Source organism: Pseudorca crassidens, chromosome 17 (genome assembly GCF_039906515.1).
Source record: "Pseudorca crassidens isolate mPseCra1 chromosome 17, mPseCra1.hap1, whole genome shotgun sequence".
In the NCBI taxonomy this organism is placed as follows: domain Eukaryota; kingdom Metazoa; phylum Chordata; class Mammalia; order Artiodactyla; family Delphinidae; genus Pseudorca; species Pseudorca crassidens.
Window position 1 is genome coordinate 30,357,726 of NC_090312.1, and position 18,896 is coordinate 30,376,621.

The following is an 18,896-nucleotide window of genomic DNA, read 5'->3' on the forward strand; positions in this document are numbered from 1 at the left end:
AAGCAAGGGAAACTGTGATTTTTTTTAAAATAATGAGGTTAATTTTGACAGGACTTGTTCTTATTGACATAAACACCGTGATAGGTGTTTATAATAATTATTTTAAACTATAAGTGCTTACAACCCTGGTGTCCTAAAGCCTCTTCTAAAATTTGGAGTTTTTGAAATTCAGTTTTCCCAACTTATTGAAAATCAGACATCGATTCATTTCCCTTCTTTAAAGCCCTCCATTTTTTTTTTTCAGGAATCAATTTCTCAATATTTAAAAATATAAAGATATATTCATTAGGGTCTTCTTGCTTATCTTATAGTCAATATTTTTTCCTTAAGCTGTGATTTTTTTCCCTTTTCACTTTGAAGGTCTTTGTTTTTAATAAATACAAAATGAAAGCAGAAAATAAGTTTTTCTACCTCTTTCATCTAGTATTACGTTATATCAGTAATTGGACTGAACAATTTCATCTTGTTAATTTTGCTCTTAAAAACAAAAGTTCCCTATAAACCTTAGGAAAATTTAGCCTTCCTAGGAAAATTTAGCCTTCCTCACATTTCTTTGTGACTAACCTATTTTTCTCCTGAATGTATCCTTTTGTACATGTTGCTTAAAATGTTTGAATTCATCAGAGGACTTCCTATGAAACCTTATTGGATTCTAATAGAATATCATTCATTTCTTTTCCCATTCGGATTATATAAGTAGATTCTTATTTTGAAAATATCCTCTTTTTTTTTTTTTTTTTTTTGCGGTACGCGGGCCTCTCACTGTTGTGGCCTCTCCCGTTGCAGAGCACAGGCTCCGGACGCGCAGGCCCAGCGGCCATGGCTCACGGGCCCAGCCGCTCTGAGGCATGTGGGATCCTCCCGGACCGGGGCACGAACCCGTGTCCCCTGCATCAGCAGGTGGACTCTCAACCACTGCGCCACCCGGGAAGCCCTGAAAATATCCTCTTAATTCCTCTTCTAACTTAGAAATGTTGGCTGCAAAGCCAAACTTGTATCCTTCCAAACTTAAAAAAAAATCCATCGTTGAAATCTTGGATTTTACTTCTAGGGTCGCAGTTTCTGTATATTCTACTCTTTTAAACCCCATGGTAACATCATAGTTTCCATATTCTCAGCAAATTCTTTCTTGTATCCAAGTTAAGTATTGAGTGGCTCCTTTTGCTATTGTCTGAAAGATAGATTGTCAATAAGATAGGCCAAGATTTATCAGACATACAAGGACAGAGAGTTCAGCATCCCCCAGTCCTGTGCAGACACCTGTGCCTGTACTAGTCCTCCCCTTGGGATATCCCCCTCCGACTGGCAAACTCCTGCTCCAACTGGCAACTCATGTTACCACCTATTTCTTAGCTCTTCCAGGATAAATTTGATCTCCTTCTTCTCTACCCCTAAGCACTTGGTAGCGTGCACATAAGATGCAACTTAAAATCCACAGCCCCTTAAAGGGCTCTCAGTGAACAAATCTAGGATAAGTTGAGCACAGATTACAGTAACAGATGATAGTACACTGAATAAACTCTGCGATTCCCTACTGATGTAAACAAACAAGCAGAGAAATAAATGAAGGAGAAGGGAAAGCTCTTCCTAACACTAGAACACCCCCTAATAAATGGAGAAGAATGATGGAGTTATAGAATCACCTTTGATAACCATCAGAAGAATAGTTGATTTAGGCAAAAGGATCACGGGTGGATGCCAAAACCAGTGTGTGGAAGTTTGAAGAACAGGATATGTATGTAGTTTCACTGTATCTCCTCAAAAAAAAAAAAAAAACTTCTTATAGAGGGAAAAATAGTGACTTTATAGTATAGAAACCTGACCGACACCACCTTAGTCAAGGGATCAAAGTTAATATCACCAGTAATGCCACCAAATTCATCAAGTGTCTCTTGACCTGCACGAGAAAAGGACATAACATCAATTCATACATAATCCCCAAAATGTGAGATCAGTCCACCAAATAGATATTCTGTAAATAACTGATCTTCCAAGATGTCAAGCTCATGAAGGAGGAACTGTTCCAGATTAAAGGAGACTGAAGAAATAGTTCAGCTTAATGCAATGCATAATCTTGGATGGGATTCTAGTCTAGGAAAATAGTAGATATAAGGGACATTATTGGGATAATTGAATATGGGCTGGGGGTTAGAAAATAGTATTGGATCATATCAATATGGCTGATATTATAAGACAATGTCCTCGTTTTTGGAAATACATACTGAACACTGAAATTTAGAGGTAAAAGAGTATAATGTCTACAACTTATACTCAAATAGTTCAGAAAAATAGTAATGCATACATTTATGTACACATGCATAAGTGTAGGTATCTATATACACATCTATGTCTGTAAACATGCATACATACAGTTTTGCCACTTTTTTGAGAGTGACCAAACACTATTTACAGTTTTCCAGTAGTGCATATGGAGTTTGCTTTTGGCTTCTGAGGCTTGGAGGGAGTGAAGGAGAATTATGGTTAGTGAGCAGGGGCAAACTGCTCTCAAAGTCTTTGTGTCAGTCTGTCAGTCCAGCCTCTTCACTTTAGCGCATCTTTAAAGTCTAGTTTTGCTCATTTGGATGGCGTAACGAGCCTTTCTAATTACATAGCTATGCTTGCTGTGTTACTTCAAAGGCCCCTTGTCCAGGACACGATTTGTCTTCAAAGACAGTGAGGAGAGTGGCCCATTTGCAGGAAATTGCATGGTTTGGGGGTGATGTTTTTTCTTTGAACTTGTCAATTGGAGTAAAGAGTGCTGGCTTTTTGCTGTATGCCCAAACAGTTAAAGACTTTCCATTTATAATTTTGAAGATTTCTCTTTAACCTCTGCCAGAAGAAACCTGTAACTCAGTTTCCCCCATTATCCTTTGTGCTGTATCAGCAGTTTGACTCTGAAGTGTTTTTGTGGATGGCATCCTAATTTTGTTGGTTTATGAGACTTAATATAGTCCTAGTTATGTTAGGAAAGAGTTAGTATGGTACTCTTAGTGGCTAATCACCAAAAGGAACTTTGATTATTTTGCTGTAGCTAAAAACAGAGCACAGGGGCAGTGAGCAAATTACAAGGGTACAGTCTAATTTGAAAGAAAGTTCTCACAGTTTTAATCATGGTACAATGCATTTTTTCCCTAGGTGCTGTACATATATCTCTTAATGAGGAAATTAAGAGCGTGGCTTTTGAAATCAGAGGTCAGAACTGGATTTAAATTAGTCACTAGCAAACTGTATGACTTTGGAAAGGTTTCTTAAACTCTCTGATCTGTTTATTCACTTTTGATAAACAGAAATTATGAGTAATAAACATTACTTAGAATGTTTCCCCAAGTTCATTTTCTTTTCTTTCCCCACCCCCATTTTGACTTTTCTCTTTTTCATTTCTTCTTGTTCTGAATAGATATAACTTCTTAGAGCAAGAATGGTTAAGCAGCTAGATTGCAAACTGTGTCTAAGGTATTGATTGCTGTGAAGTTAGCAAACTGACGAAGCATGTTAAAATGAACTGTTGATAAATATTAAATACAGACAATTGATTTAAAAATTACTGAGAACTAAATCCTGTGTAGGCCTGAAGATTTAGTAGTGAATCATTCTGATTTTTATTAGCATAAGTAATATTTTACCCACAGCGACCTACACTGAGTATAATAAAGCTTTCACCTTTTTTTGCATTATAGTGTATTCCGGAATAATTGTTACATAATAATGTTTGTCAACCCAAAGTGTTTGTTAGTGTGTTTTTCATTAAGGCAACTTAAAAATTTTTTTTAATTATCTTTGTTTGAAGAGACCTTTCTCTAGAACAGTGTAGCTAACAGTGTTCACTCCCAATTTTAAAACACAGTGGTATAATCCATGGGAGTTTCCACATCTAAAACACATGGAGTCTTTAATCTGGTTAGTTATGGCATGGGTGGTTCTTGAGGGCTGTGTTTATGACACCAAATAAGCCATCCAGTTGGCTTTCCATTTATTGTTTTAAAATTAAAATCGTGAAATAAGCAGGAGTTAGTTTATATTCTATTAATCTTTGAATAGGCAGGAAGGGGAGTTTTTCCTATAGGCAGTTGGGTAGGTCAGACGCTGTGCGCACTTAAGTTACAGTACTTAGGAAGTATGCAAAACTATTTTGAAGTAGTGTTAGTATAAGAAGTATTTAAGTACTTTATGGAATAAAAATCTTGCTCTGTTTATGAGCAGTTTGCTTTTTTCTATTTAAATAATTGGATTATCTCCTTGTGTAAACATGGGACCATGTGAAAGTGGTGGTTTCACAATCTTCATAAATGTATCTATTTAGATCTGCTCGTGTTGGAGTTACCATTAGCACCAACATTCTGTCAACATTTCCACAGGGTCTTTTAAGTATGTTGTGAAAGTCCAAGCCAACCCTTGGCATGAGTGATCTATACTACACAGCAGTTTCTAGCCACAGCTTAGAGGCTCCCATACATTATAACTTTACGCTTACTTTTCCTCTGGCATTAGAACAGTTTTATGGAGTAAATCTTTTTCTCTTTCACGGTTTCAAGCAGGTGGCTTATTTTATACAACATAAAATATGAGTCTTCCCTTGTTTCAGAACATCATATATCTTTGGGAAAATGAGCAAATCTCAAACCATCTTATATTTTTCTCATCAACTAATTAATGTTACTGGTGTTAGCAGTTGTAGAAGCTGAAGAGATTATGATTCTGGTATTTTGCTTATGTTAATAGTTTAGTTCTGGGATGCGGGTGTTCTGACCCTTAATTGTATATATTTCCCTGTTACCTGTCAGCGCTAACATCTAGCATAGGAATATGCATTAAGATTTTTGTGTCAGAGTTTGTAGCGGGGGTGTGGAGGGAAGAGGAATAATTCTTCCAGGGCTTGGCTTCGACAGTGAGTGTTAATTATGAGAAATACTTCACCATTTGGGGAATTGTATATGCTAACTTGAGGGCTCATTATTTTAATTTTTTGTGAGAGTCTATACATAGCTACTTTTATCTTTTCTTGTGTCTCTTTACTTGACGTTGGGTGTTAACGACTGTTTTTGGAAACCTGTTTCTGGGTCCCATTTAACTCATTCAGATTCTTGTGTTCTACTTCATGTTTAGTTGGTCAGTACATAGAATGGCACATCAAAGTGCTCATTTCAACTTTCCTTGAGCTTCTCTCTGTGGTCCTGAGCCCTGAGGATCAGGACTTGATGGATTCTGATTAAAAAAAAAAACACTTAAGTACCTTGCATTGAATGTAAGATGTGCATTCCGAAGCTCTTTTGGGAAATCTCTGGCTCCTATCCCCAGATGTGTGACCTGCATCTGCTTCAGCTGCTCACGTTTTGGGTGAAATATGTTAAAGGGATACTGCTTGGTCTCAAGGTAAAATGTGTTGAACCAAAGTAATTTTTCCTCTGATGATTGCAGTGACTGCTTTGGTACATTCTTTCAGTTTCCTCCAGTTCTGGCAGACTCTCTTGAATATTAATGATGATGTGTTAAATTAGAAGGGGAATGTGTTTTATCATGTTCTGGATAGGTTCGTTGTGCCCTCAAACATACTTATGTAAGATTCCATCCACATTTATTTTGCAACCGTATCTTAGCTCATCATCTTTCCTTGACCTGCCCTTATTGAGTATTCTGGACTTCCCTGAGACGTCTTAGTTAATTTATACTTGAAGCATGCATGACATGCCTCATCCAGACTTTCTGCTTCCTGTGATGTGTAAAAAAAAGAAAAAGAAATACCCCGTCCAGTTAACCACACTACAGCCATGGTTAACCGTGGTTGTAACTGTACTTCTGAGGTGCCCGTCTATAAAGGATTATGACTCATGTACTGCTGACACTGGCGAGAAATCAGGAGCTTACAATTGTGGTCCTTTTCCTCATTTTTTCTGAAGATGTTAGCACTTCATGTGTTAAAATAAACCTGTAATTCTACTTAACATTCTCCCTCCATATTTTAAAATCTAGTAGCTTTGGGTTTTTATACAGTGAGACACCCACTTTTGTAGGAGCAGCAAAATCATCTGATTAAATTCCTTTAATCCTGATGTCATTAAGAATATTCATCTCTAGAGATGATTTCAATATTTTAGGAGGCTTATAAATCATTAGAAATACTATTTTCCTAAGGAATATTTCTGAAGATAAGGATATATCCATTCTTTCATTCCTAATTAACATGCTTTAGGTGGATAAACAATGGTATTAATTATCAACTAATAACATTTTCAGGCAGCCAATTAATATGGGTTTCTCAAAGCTAGTACTTTGAGAAGTTAAAAGTTTTGTAAGCCTTTTTCCTAAAAATATTAATATCTATTGAAGGACTCATGATAAAAGATAAAGAGATTCTGAGAAAATATGGTTTAATTCTACAGGTTATAAAATTTTGGAATTTTTGGCACGTTTGCCCTTTATTCTCAAAAGTTTTTCTAGACTAAATTCATGTTATTTTACCTCCTCTAACACTTTTTTTTTTCCTCCTCTAACACTTTAATGGACATTTAGAAATTTATCTCTGTCAAAGCTTTATTAACATTGTTAATTTTAACATCTATTTTCTAAGGCATAATGATTATAATGGTGAACATCCAGAGTGTTAAAATTTGTTGTCTTTGCATCAAAGATCAGATTATTTTATTTTCTATAAATACTTACAATTTAATGTAAAACTAAGGAAAGTATCCTAAGATAGGCATTTCTCATTTTGGTCAAATCTCGTGTGGCTCCTTAATTCACGACCTTGATTCCTTAGTTGAGTTTGCGCTTGGGAGTATACATGATTACATGGTTTTTTATCCCAGTGTTGCCAAGCTGTAGTGGAAGGATCTATGCCTGACTTGATTTCTATAGAATCTGACATGCAAGTTCCCTGTCATTGGTGCCAGAGATAGGGTTTTGGTTTCTAAATATATATCTTGAATTTGGGATTGGGCAGAGATAAATATATTAGCAATTTTATGATAAGATTGATCAATGAAGTTAATAGTAGTTTTTCATTTTTTAAAAAGCTGTTCAACTTGTAACATTATTGAACCTGCAAATATGGAGCAAGGCTAAGATGCCAACAGCCCATTGTTCAGTCCCATTATTTTCAGGATTAGAAATCTGTACTTTGTCAGGAATGGATGCCTTCACCTAGCAGGAATTTAGATTTCTTCTTGTTTGGCAGGGCCTACTCCAGAAACAGGGGAACACTTTTAAAAAGTATTAGGAGTAGGTTAGAAACAGATGGGCATTCAACACCTACATAAAATGTTCTATGGGATAAAATGTGAATAACTGGGTTTGATTTAACAAAGGATCAAACTTAAAATATCAGGATTCATGAAAAACCAAACTTACTTTGCAATTTAAGAGGAATACAAATCAGATAATTAGAATCAAGAGTAAAGAGTTCGGGCTTCCCTGGTGGCGCAGTGGTTGAGAGTCCTCCTGCTGATGCAAGGGACACGGGTTCGTGCCCCGGTCCGGGAAGATCCCACATGCCGCGGAGCGGCTGGGCACGTGAGCCATGGCCGCTGAGCCTGTGCGTCCGGAGCCTGTGCTCTGCAAAGGGAGAGGCCACGACAGTGAGAGGCGGGCGTACCACCAAAAAAAAAAAAAAAAGAGTAAAGAGTTTTACTTATACTGGTTTTTTTTCTCCTTATATACTTAGTGATATAAGTAATTGTTACCTGGTTTCTGCCTCATGATTTTTGTTTTCTGTATCCATATATTCCTTTCCCTGTCAGGGAGATATGTGTGGATTTGTGTTTACACCACTGTCCAGCACCTTTTTGAAGATTTTTAATGTTTTATGTGATATATTTCATCTTTAGAATTTTGGGTGGATCTAGATTTAGAAAAGTGTTTTGGTTGGAGTGATGAGGCTCTGGATGTCAGCAGGCTTTAGGGTTGGAAAAGTTGAAGCTTACGGGGAGAGCAAATAAACACAGTCATCAAAGCTGGGAATTAAGATTTGTTTATTCACCTGCACACTTGAATTAAATCTCATAGAAATAGGCAGAGCCATTTGACTTATTAAGATCCTGACAAAATAAATTACTCTAGTCATGCTTAAAGGTCTATTTTTGCCTGGCTTTAAATACAGAGATTGGTGTAGTCACCATATAACGGATGAAGAAGTTCTTGTTGAATTAAGTTCTCGTTGAATTAAGTTCTATGTTGACGTACAACATAGAGGTGACTAGGATAGTTGACATTGGACAATGGTTAATTAAACCAAAAAGTCCATTTGAGGTTTGGGGCACAAAGCTTCAAATTGCCAAAATTACATGTGTTCTTGTCCTTCAGTATTGAGGAGCACGGTTGAAGAAGATTGGGGGAAGGGAAAGAGAGAGCACTTAGGTTGGGTGTGGCTCACATCACTTTTGTTTTAAGAGAATTCCTCCTGTGTAGGGTTATAAAGATATCTAAGATATGGACTCAGGTAAGTATTCCCTATTTCATTTTCATTGTCAGTTAAGGTTCAAGTAAATAAAGCAATGCTTTATTGATTTTAAGAATACCTTTTAAAAAATGTAGAGTACAATTTGTTGACTCTGAAATCTTTGTGGTCAGGATGAAAGTTGGCTTCTGATACATAAAACAAAACAAAAAGCCTTTAATTTATGATGATTCTCTTAGCTCTGTAATTCTCTTTTCTCCATACTTCTTTCTACAGAGTGTGATTTATAGTGATAAAGAGCTCTTGGTTTAACTTTTGAACTGAAAGTAAGTATAGCTTCAGTTTTACTTTGTGATGACTGTGGTACAGAGAACCTTCTCCTTAAACCATTTTGCTATGTATGTAAGTCTTCCAAATTCTCCTTTTACTTATGAAACTACGTTTGGGATTTGGACAACCTTGATCGTACCTTTTCATATTTGTAGTTAAGTTGCAGAGCAGAAGGCAGCCAGTGAACTGTTCTTAGATGTGCTGCAGAGGACCCTGCAGTGTGGGGCTGCCTTTGATGCAGCTCCAGCCAGCAGCTCCTGCCCTTGCCTTAGTCTCCTGGTTGCTCCTACATAAGGACTTTTTCTTTCACAAGAGAGTCATAAATTTCTTCCCCAAATATCATGCCAGAGGGTCTTTGTGCTTAAGGTGGGTTATGTTCTTAGGCAGCCCTGAAAATTAAAATGTGTTGGGTTCTCCCCAGTCACCACTTCCTCTGCCAAAGCCATTTCATCCATCATACAGCTGCTGAGTCTTCCTAGTTCTGTCCTTTTCATCCCGTGTTCTGCACCCTACCCACCCCACTCTCAGTTTTTTACCCCTTCCTTACACAAAAGTTTGTCTGTATCCCAGTTTTTGAAACTTACATACTCACTCCTTACAACCTGCTCAGGACACTAATAACAAAATGGGAGAATAAAACCTCTTCAGAAGGCAGCTGGGGAAATTGTAAATAGTCTAACCTTATTTCCAGTTGGCTATGTGAAAATGCTTTATAAGTCATAATTATTTCATGAGAGTAAGGGATAACAGAAATCCTGTGATGAAAATAAAAGCAGAAGAGCTGAGCCAACAGAAGAACGCAGAGAGAGGTACGTGGGGAGTTGGGGCACTATAACTGTCTAAGTGAGAAGTAATAAGGGCCTGACTTATGAGAAGATTAGTGGAAATTACAAGAGTGAGGGCTGGAATTAAATCTTTAGAAGGAGACATTCTCATTCGTCTAGAAGAGGAAGAAAACTTTCAGTAATGACCCAGCTACAGGAGTTGGGAGGACAAGAGACTGAGAATGAGGTCTTGAATTGAGGATCTGAAAACCAATTGTGGTCTTCATAAAAGTAGTGTTGGGGATAATTACATGGGTGGGGATGGTAGGTTGAGGCTGCAGATAAAACTGACACTTCCAAGAAATATGAGTGATATTGGTCTGATTCATTGATATGAGAAGATGCTCACAACTTGATTGAAATTGAGCAAGTTATCATACTTCATGTAAAGTCTGATCACAGTTATGAAAAATACCAATTACATATTATAAATACTGTATATGCGTACATATATAAAGGAGTATCTGGAAAGTTTGCCAAAATTTTATTAGGAATTCTATCTGAGGAGGTGACTTTTAATCTGAATTGATTCTTTTTTGCTCCACAATTGCAGGTTTAAGAAAATAAGGTGGTAAATAAGAAATTAGTTGGGAAGCATAGATAGCTTTGCAAGCAAGAGAAAGTCTCTAACATAGATTCACTATGTAAATAAAAGCAGTTTTGAACAGTTGATAGAACAAAGTCCTGGAATAAGTGGGAAGAAGTAGATCTTAATGCCCAACTCAGAGGGTCATCTTGACCATGATTTCTGGTCCTGAGTGTCTTGGTTCTTCTTTGGCCCCTTCTCCGAAAGGTTAGACTAAGCTCTTGTTTGGGAATCTCTCTGGAAGAGAGGCTGCAAGAACAAGTCAGGGAGCCCAGAAGTGGGGAGAGCATGTTGTGGAACTGAAACCTATGTAGATCTGCTGCAAGTAGTTGTAAATATATTGGATGTTAAATCATTATAAATAAGGACTGGTGTGGTATACAATGTACTTTGTTGTACAGCTGCTAGTCTGAATACTGTCGGCTTGGTATTAATTTTATATGCAATAAAGATTATATGTAGGGCAAATAGGATGTAGTCTCAAAGCAGAAAGTTTCAATAATTGATGAATTTTCTGTTCCTTGTCTTATTTCTTTTGTGGGTTAACTCAATAAAATGAAGTCAGTGTGGCCTTAAGCTTATGACCTTACATGAACTTTTTATACTTTAGAAATTATACTAGGATTTCAGATTTTATCATTTCTGAATTTTATACCGGGGCTAGAAACGGAATTTGTTTTCTTTTAAATTACCATTTTTGTCACTAGCTGTAGTGAACTTCGTAAGGTTCGTATATTTCAGATACTGTTTTTTCTTACATGCTTCCTACCTTTTTAATATTTATATCTTGTTTTGTGCCACAGTTCTTTAAGCCTGTTTTCTAGTTAAGTCCCTCTCCCAGTCTTCCATTCAACTTGTCCTTAGAATTTTTTTCAGTTTTAGAATTTTAATTTTTCTAATTTGCCCATTTTATGATACTGCTTCTTCCCATGTGATTTCTAGTCATTTCATCTCTTCAAATACTCTAAAGATACTCATTTTAAAGTCATTTTCAGATGGTTCTGTTATTTCTGATTCTTTAGGTATGAAATCTCTTACTCAGACTGACTCTTCCTCATTGAGGTTTGCTTGCACATGTGATTTGTTCATTTTGATGTTAAGGTGGTTTTCCATGAAAGTCCCAGGTTGTAGTCCCAGTCTCAGGATTGTAGAAAATTTCTGTAGGGTTGTTTCATACTTTTTTCTTTGTGGATTTTGCTGGATCTGGGCAAGTTTTTTATGTTAACCTCTTGACTTAGGGACCCCATACTACATTGATGATTTAAACTTGGATACCACACTTGGAAGTCTCATAGATTTGGGGTAGCTTTCTCTCGTGGGTTATATTTTTCTCTCCTGTGCTCATGTCCTCTATGCCCCAATCCAGGGTTGGAAACCTCTTCTCTGGCCAGCTGGAGTGGGGGCTTCTAGTGCTTGTTCCATGGACACACAAGCCTTTACGACTCCAGTCTCCATAGAGACAAGCATCAGCTCTTTACATGCGTATTTCTTTTCTTTTTTATATTGAAGTATAGTTGATTTATGATAGTGTGTTAGTTTCAAGTTTATAGCAACGTGATTCTACATGCATATTTCTTGATCTGGACTGAGGACCCTGCCCTGAGGTCTGCCTCTGTCTGCTCTAGCATCTCCATAAGCCATTCAGTTTGAGCTTCCAGCCTCAACTCTGTCTCTGGGTTTCCTCTTTGTTTCTAAGTTTGGTTGTGTATGAACCATTGTTTTTTGGAGGGTGGCAGAGGTTATTTTGTTTAGCATTTCTATGTGATTAAAGTAAAAGGACAAGAGACACTTGTCTTTTCAGCATGTTGCATTGACCAGAAGTCTGATCATATTCATATTTAAATGGATTTTGTCTTTTCTCTTTTACAGCTAGTTATGTATCAAATCCCATTTGCAAGGGATGCTTGTCTTGTTCAAAGGACAATGGGTGCAGCCGATGTCAACAGAAGTTATTCTTCTTTCTTCGAAGAGAAGGCATGCGCCAGTATGGAGAGTGCCTGCATTCCTGCCCATCCGGGTACTATGGACACCGAGCCCCAGATATGAACAGATGTGCAAGTGAGCAGTCAACTTTTGTCCACCCTATTTTATTGTTTCTGCAACTTAGGGGGAGTTAAGTTGAAAATTTTGATTAAGAAAGAGTACAATTTTAATATGCTACAGAAATAGTTTAAGCTTAAACTTAAAAAAAAATAAGTGAGGTGGTATAAGAACACTTTTACTTTATCTCTTGTATAGAAGTATATTGTATACACACACTTCTTTTTAAAGATTACCTAAGTATTTTTTCATAGCATGTATCTTAAACACAAGCATGGTAGGCAGATCTTTGTAAGGCGTACTCAGCACTTATCAATAAATAAAGGGATTTAAATACCTTTATATTGGGAACATCCTCTTGAGCTTACCACAGTGTCTATAGCTTCTTTTTCTCTTACACTTGAGTTTGTAATACTTGAATTAGTCTAATCTGTAATTTAATACATGAATTTAAAGCACCACTGCTGATAATAGGTATAACTAAAATATAGTTTACTTCAAAGTATTCTAAGTTTAGCAACCACAAAAAGGTTATTAGGGAATGGCATTCTATACATAGGAATACAAGTACAATTTTTTACCTTTTAGTCCAAAAAGTCACTTCTCATTATAGAATTATTCTTAACTTCTGGGTAAATGGTAAAAATTGGAGTTTAAAAAAATGAGTAAGATACCAAAGGAATATCCCCCTTTTTAAGGAGCTCAAATTTTAGGGGATAGAAGGAGAAAAAAGGGGAACATGGAGTGAAATGACAGATGGGTAAGATGTTTAATCATAACTCAATACACTAAGTACTAGATCAGCAGACAACTTGTATGTTATGGGAGTGATTTAATTATCTCCAATTAACACACTGTGTGCATGACTATTAAATCAGCTGAGGTCTTTAGGTAAGAAGAGAGTTTGAATTTTATCATCCAAGGGCAATGTTATTTTGAAAGAAGGCAGAACTACTAGAGGAAGGTTATATAGAATCTGGGAAGAAGAAGGGACACGTTTGTAGAAATAATGTGTTTGGGAAACAAGAAGTCTCCTTTGGGGATGCTGTTGGCATCTTGGCAAGGCAACTTGGCCTGCATTGCTGGACATTTAACATTCTTAGTCCTTGCTTGGTAAATCTTCTTCATTCCCCCAAATCACCGTGACAATAAAAAATGTCCCTAAAAATTTCCAGACACCTCCCAGGGGAGCAGTACCATCCCTGGAGAACCATTGAGTAGTAGCTGCTTAGTGTGAGGTGTGGTTGGAATTGAAGATGAAAAGGGAGGCTTGAGTGCAAATGATAAAAGTCTTGAGTGCAATGTTAAGAAGTCTGGATGTTATCTGAGGGTTCTGAGCAGACAGTGAATTAAAGCAATGGCTTTATTTAAGATAATTCTTGCAGAAGTGCAGGAAATGATTGGAGAAGGCTATTGTAACAATTGCAGATGAGAAATTGTGTTCTGATGAAAGGTTTTTGGGTAATGAATTCCAGAGACGTTTAAAATAGAATCAATGAGACTTAGTAACTAACTAATTTCACAGAATAAAGAGAGAATCAAATTTGATACTAAGGTTTCTAGCTAAGGTGACTAGGTGAATAGTTTTGCCATTAGCAAGATAGAAACATATGGATTTAGAGGAGATTTGTATGGACTTCCATTTTATGGAATTGTTGGGATTAATAACTAGAGGGGTACGGCTCCCCCAGAGTATCAATAGATTGGCCATTTTTTTCAAATATGTACCTTATCCTTAAGGTGTATGATTTGGGCTAGCTAGTAATGTCTATCCTCATAGTTTTTGAACCTTCATAGGAGGATGTGTCCATCTTGAAATGGATTCCTGTTCAGATTGCTTTAGACCACCTATGGGGGGGTGGATTTGGGTCCATGAATATTCTGTGTGTTTTTTATTCCAGACTATCAGTGCACAAGGAAGATAAGAGTGTAGATAGCTCCAGGCATTTATTCCAAGTTCTATGCCTAGCACTCTACACACTGTGTATGGACAATAGGGTGACCATATAATTTATTACTCTACCTGGGACATTGGGGATTGAAAGTGGCTGCTGTTAATAACTATGCAGGGACATTGGGTGTAAAGAAGGGCTGTCCTGGGCAAACTGGAATGGGTGGTCATTCAGCAGTACCTCATAGTCTTATCAACAGGGTCTTCCTTAGAGAGATACCCCAAGGCAGGGCTTAACACAAACATTTTGGTTAAGTTGATCCCTTTTCCCAGAAATGGAGAGGAGAGCAATGACTGTAAATCAGCCTTGGAAAGAGAATCTACACGTGAAAATGGGTTTGCTATGGCTATACTTATTGTAAGTGAATGCAATCGATGTTGCAGTTTACTGACCTAGAAATCATTACTTATCTGGTACAAGCGGGAAGTGCTTATTAACAAGGCTCCTGTGAAGCAAAGTGAAAGTGGAAAATTATTTCTTAATTCTCAGTATATGACTTCAGATGATTATGGTTCATTCTTAGTAATATTGGCTCTTTTTCATAGATGCTTGAAATATATTGCATTGTTATTTGTATTCCATACAGAGAATGAGACAGATTTAAATTGGAAAAGCTGTCACAAACTTAGAATTTGAAATCATATTGACTTTTTGTTTTAGAAGATTAATGCTAGACAGTAGAGAAGATTATACTTCAAGCAACAGTAGCTTTAAAAAATCCTCTAAGTGAAACTTGCTCATCTATTTCCTAATCACTAAAGTAAGATTTCATTGTAAAGAAAAACCTCTCTTCCAAAGAAAGACTTGCTCTATAGAATATTGGCTGAGGTTGGCTTCTTGGTCCATACAGTGTGGATCTTATAAAATTCAAACATGCTTATTAAAAACCAATTCAATAATCATTTGCGGCATAGTGTGGAAAAAAACATACTACAACACTGAGTTGCCATTGTCTCTGATACTGTTAGGTGAGATTTCTCTCATATTTTCTTTCTCATTCATTGATAAACTCATTTACATGAAAAAGCTTAATTTTAAAAATTGCTGTACATATTCCTTGCAGAAAGCTTGGAAAGTACATAGAACTTTAAAAAAATAAAAAGCAGAAACAAAAATAAATACTACTCAGAGATAACAAAAGTCAACATTTTGGCTTCTATTTTTTTTTTATAATCACGCCTGTATATATATACAATAATATTTATTGCTCAGACTAACATTTAAATTTAGCTAGGAATTATAATTTTCTCTAGATAATTTTAAAATTTTTATTGGGGTAGAGTTGATTTACAGTGTTGTGTTACTTTCAGGTGTACAGCAAAGTGATTCAGTTATACATACATATCTATTTCTTCAGATTCTTTTCCCTTATAGGTTATTACAAAATACTGAGTATAGTTCCCTGTGCTATACAGTAGGTCCTTATTGGTTATCTACTTTATATATTAGCGTGTATATGTTCATCCCAAACTCATAATTTATTCCTTCCCACCCTTTTCCCTTTGGTAACCGTAAGTTTGTTTTCTAGGTCTGTGGGTCTATTTCTGTTTTGTATATAATTTCATTTGTATCTTTTTTTTTTTTTTTACATTCCACACATAAGTGATATCATATGATATTTGTCTGGCTTACTTCACTCAGTACGACCATCTCTAGGTCCATCCATGCAAATGGCATTATTTTGCTCTTTTTTATGGCTAAGTAATATTCTGGCTTCTATTCTTGACATTTTGTTTCTGTGCATATTTATGTCTTTCTTTCCTTACAAATGAGTCATCATTCTGTTTTGTAACGTTTTAATTTAATGAATTATGAACATTTTTTCATGTCATTAATTATGACTGCTTGTTTTCTACTGAATGGATATACCATAATAATCTAGCTAATTATCTGTTGAAAATTTGCTTTTAGTTTTCACCACTGTAAGCAGTTATATGAAGAATTTCCTTGTATATAGATTCTTTTGCTTATACACACATGTATAGTTTTACACGTTTTTTCTGATTTATTTTCATAAGATAAGCTTTTAAACATAGCATATTTTTCCAGCTTTACTGAGATATAATTGAGATACAAGCATAAAATATATTTTAAAGACTTTTGATATATATCACCAAATGGCCTTCTGGGAAAGTTGTATTCATTCACGTCTTTACTAATAGCAGACATTTTCCCTTGCATCTCACCAACACTGGGTATTAGTGACAAAAAGGGTAAAATGCATCTTTTTTTGTTTTAATATGCTTTTCTTTGATACAAATGAAGGCAAACATTTATTTTTCTCATGAATATTGGCATTGCAGAATATTTACCAGAATCCTTGGCCTTCTTTTTTCCTCTAATTGCACAACTATTTTCTTAGTAACATAAATAAAAACCTTCAAGTGAAGGATAACACAGAATATGCTCACAGATCATAAACGGAGCATTCAATGAATTATCACAAAGTGGACACACGTATGTTACCATCACTCAAGAAGAAATGTTAACAGTACCCCAAGAACCCTCATTATATCCTTCCCAATCACTCCCATTTCTCCTTCAACAAAACTGCTATCCTGACTTGTAACCAAAACCATATAAAAGATTATTCATGATGACACTAATCATACTAGCTACAAATTGGAAACAACTCAAATGTCCAAACAATAGAGTATTTAAAAAAGTATATATAGAAGTAGAGATGAACTACTGCAACATGAAGCATCATAAATAAATCTCACAATATAATATTGGGTGAAAGAGGCTATAAAATAATATTTACATACTTTTCGAAAATATGTAAAATTAATCTATGGTGCTAGATGGCAGGATTGTGGTTTTTACTGATGTGCATTTATTGAACACCTACTATGTGCTGACTTTGGTACTAGATACCTGAAGATACAATAATGAGTAATAACTAGTTTCTGTCCTTGAGTTGCTTATGGCATAGTGCAGTAACATTCTACCAGGGGTGATTTTGCCCATTAGGGAACACTTTAGTAGTGTTTGGAGACATTTTGGTTAATACAAGTGGAGGGGTGCTACTGGTATCTGGTAGACAAAGGCCATGGGTACTACTCAACGTTCTACAGTGCAGAGGACAGCCTCCTGCAGCAAAGAATTATCTGGCCTGAAATGTCAGTAGTTTTGAGGTTGAGAAAGCCTGGTCTAGTGGAAAGACAGATAGTTAAGTGTATTATGTGGTAAATGCTGCTAACTATTTAGCTTCCATTCTGTGCCAGCTACTCTATTAGATGTACTTTTCCTCATTTTATTTTTCAAATAAGTGTGGAAAGTAGATTATGGTGTTTCTATTTTATGGATGAAGTTACCAACTAAGTAAAACGCACTTTCTAATGGTTGGGTGGATTTCAGCAATGAAGGAGCTTCCACTTAAAAAAAAGCTGTGGGTGTTTGCAGAATTATTAGGATTAAGTATTATAGGTAGAAAAAAGGAAAAAAAAAAACACATGGAAAGGTATGGAGATGCACAAAAAAATCATTCCTTGGGAAGTAAGATGCAGGTGGTTGAGTGCAGTTCCACTGTAAAATCAGAAAACTAAAAAACTAGTTATGTTGGTGGGGACTAGGTCATTGCAGACCTTATGTGCTAAATTTAGGTAGTAGAAACATCCTGAAAGCCACAAGTAGTCAACGAAGCATTACAAGTAAGGGAATGATAAAGGTTATGGTTTTGGGAAATATTTTTCTTTTAGCTGCATGGAAGATGGGCCAGAGGGGAGTCTGCAATGAAGGCAGCAAGATCAATATTCTGGGTAAAAAAAAAAAAAAATGAGAACAGCTGTATCCTCACTAGACCCTCCCTGGCCAATCTATATAAATTTTAACCTTTTCTATTCCAATATTTCCTTTTTCCTTCTCTTCTTTATCCCTCCCTCTCTTCTTTGCTCCCTCCTTCACTCATTCCTTCCCTCCCTTCTTTCCTTAGCACTTATGGTTGACTAACACACGGCATATTTTACTTATCTGTTTTATTCACCTCTCCCACTAGAACACAAGTTCCAAGAGGGAAGGGATTTTTAGTCTGTATTGTTCAGGCTCTTGTTATGCAGAATAGTGTCTGACACATACTGGGTGCTCAGTAAATATTTGAATGAATAAATGACCTAAGATAGTTATAGTGGAAATGGAGAAGTGGAGAGAGATATTGAGGAAGAATCAATAGGACTTCATAACCAATTGGAGGATGTTAGCCAAAAGTGAAGGGAGAAATTAAGATTACTCTTACGATTTTGACTTGAGAGCTGGAGAGTAGAATTTATCAAGGTACAAAATATAGGAAGAAGAGCATATTTGCTGGAGAGAAAGATCATGATGGTGGAGAATGGTTGGTTTGGGGCATGTTGAGCTTGAGGAAGTATGAGACATCCTGGGGAGGAAGATACCCAATAAGCAGTTAGATGTAAGGGTCTGGAGCTGTCAAGGGAGATCTGAACTGAATTATTGAGAAGAAGAAAAGAATATCAACTGAAAGAGAAAGAGTTCTGAGGATTGAAGCCTGAAGAATGGGGACATTTTACAGCAAGGAAAGAAAAGCCTGTGGCAGAGGCCATGACAGAATCACCAGGAAAATAGAAAATTAGAGAATGATGTCCCAGAAGCAAGTAGGAAGACTTGAAGTATCAAGGGGTCAATGTCAAAGTTGTACTGTTTAAACAGGAGTTGTTGACCTCGATGGGAGTTGTTTCATTGTTAATGTTGGAGTGCTATCCTGATTGCTACGGTTTCAGGGAGTACATTGAGTCTTAGGGAAGCAGCCAGGTGACTGT

General features: G+C 36.4%; 1 protein-coding gene across 1 annotated transcript in view; it reads left to right on the forward strand.

Moving 5' to 3' along the window:
* The window catches only part of RSPO2 (R-spondin 2), a 156,916-nt gene that overhangs the window by 60,408 nt on the left and 77,612 nt on the right, over positions 1 to 18,896 (forward strand). Inside the window, exon 3 of the mRNA XM_067711489.1 lies at positions 11,999 to 12,187. Coding sequence (XP_067567590.1) covers positions 11,999 to 12,187 — 189 coding nt within the window. The remainder of the gene's footprint in view (positions 1 to 11,998; positions 12,188 to 18,896) is intronic.